The sequence below is a fragment of a genome, unplaced genomic scaffold (assembly GCF_019419815.1).
Source record: "Pyrus x bretschneideri cultivar Hongxiangsu unplaced genomic scaffold, Pyrus_bretschneideri_v1 Contig19, whole genome shotgun sequence".
Classification (NCBI taxonomy): Eukaryota; Viridiplantae; Streptophyta; class Magnoliopsida; order Rosales; family Rosaceae; genus Pyrus; species Pyrus x bretschneideri.
The window spans coordinates 1,535,158-1,536,283 of record NW_025999490.1 but is presented as its reverse complement, the minus strand read 5'-3'; the positions used below and the strand labels follow the sequence as shown (position 1 = coordinate 1,536,283).

General features: G+C 38.3%; 1 protein-coding gene across 1 annotated transcript; it reads left to right on the top strand.

The window, feature by feature from the left end:
• The first annotated feature begins 469 nt into the window (after nucleotides 1-469).
• On the top strand, nucleotides 470-901 carry LOC125476440 (uncharacterized mitochondrial protein AtMg00810-like). The gene has a single exon (XM_048582615.1). The coding sequence runs from the start codon at nucleotides 470-472 to the stop codon at nucleotides 899-901; it is 432 nt and encodes a 143-aa protein (XP_048438572.1).
• The last annotated feature ends 225 nt before the right edge of the window (nucleotides 902-1,126 follow it).

The window sequence follows — 1,126 nt, the reverse complement described above, 5'->3', positions numbered from 1 at the left end:
TTGGTCCCTCGGGCAATTAGATGTTAAGAATGCTTTCTTGCATGAGTTGTTAAATGAAGAAGTATATATGGCTCAACCTTCTGGTTTTGGGGATCCTTCACATCCTGAATTAGTTTGTAAACTTCACAAGTCACTAAATGGATTAAAACAGGCCCCTAAAGCCTGGAATGAAAGGTTTACAAGCTTTCTTCCTTCTCTTGGGTTTCAGTCTACATATTATAACTCTTCCTTGTTTGTCAAGACTAGTGGCAGTGACATTGTCATCCTTTTACTCTATGTGGATGATATTGTCATCACTAGAAGTGCTGCCTCAGCTATTCAACAAGTGATTCAGTCTTTAACTACTGAGTTTGACATCAAGAACTTGGGAGAGCTTCATTATTTTCTGGGTATTCAAATAACCAAGACTGCTTAAGGTTTATTCTTGTCTCAATCAAAATATATTTAGGATTTATTGCAGAAAGTTGAAATGGTGGATTGTAAGCCTTGCGAAACTCCTTGCTTACCTTACAATAGGTTACTTAAAGATGATGGTACTCCTTATAACAATCCAACAATGTATAAAAGTATAGTTGGGGCATTGCAGTATCTTACCTTCACTCGACCTGATATTGCCTTCTCGGTTCATCAGGTTTGTCAGTTTATGCAGTCTCCAATGGTGTCCCATTTCACAGCAATTAAAAGAATTTTGAGGTATCTGAAGGGTACATTGTCTATTGGTATTTCTTATACTCGGGGAGATTTGACATTAAAGGCCTTTAGTGATGCAGATTGGGCAAGAGATCCTAATGATAGGCGTTCAACTACTGGGATGGTTGTCTTTTTGGGTAACAATCCAATTTCGTGGTCTTCCAAGAAACAAAACACCATTTCTCGTTCTTCCACCGAGGCAGAATGTTGAACTATGTCCACTACCTCCGCTGAGCTTGACTGGATTCAACAATTGTTGCAGTTTATGCATGTCCAACTTGTTGTTGCTCTTGTTCTCTTTTGTGACAATCTATTTGCATTGCTTTATCCTTTAATCCTATCCAACATCAACGAATGAAGCATATTGAGATTGATGTGCACTTTGTGCCTGAAAGAATTGCTAAGAAGAAACTCTTTCTTCAGTTTGTCTCCTCTT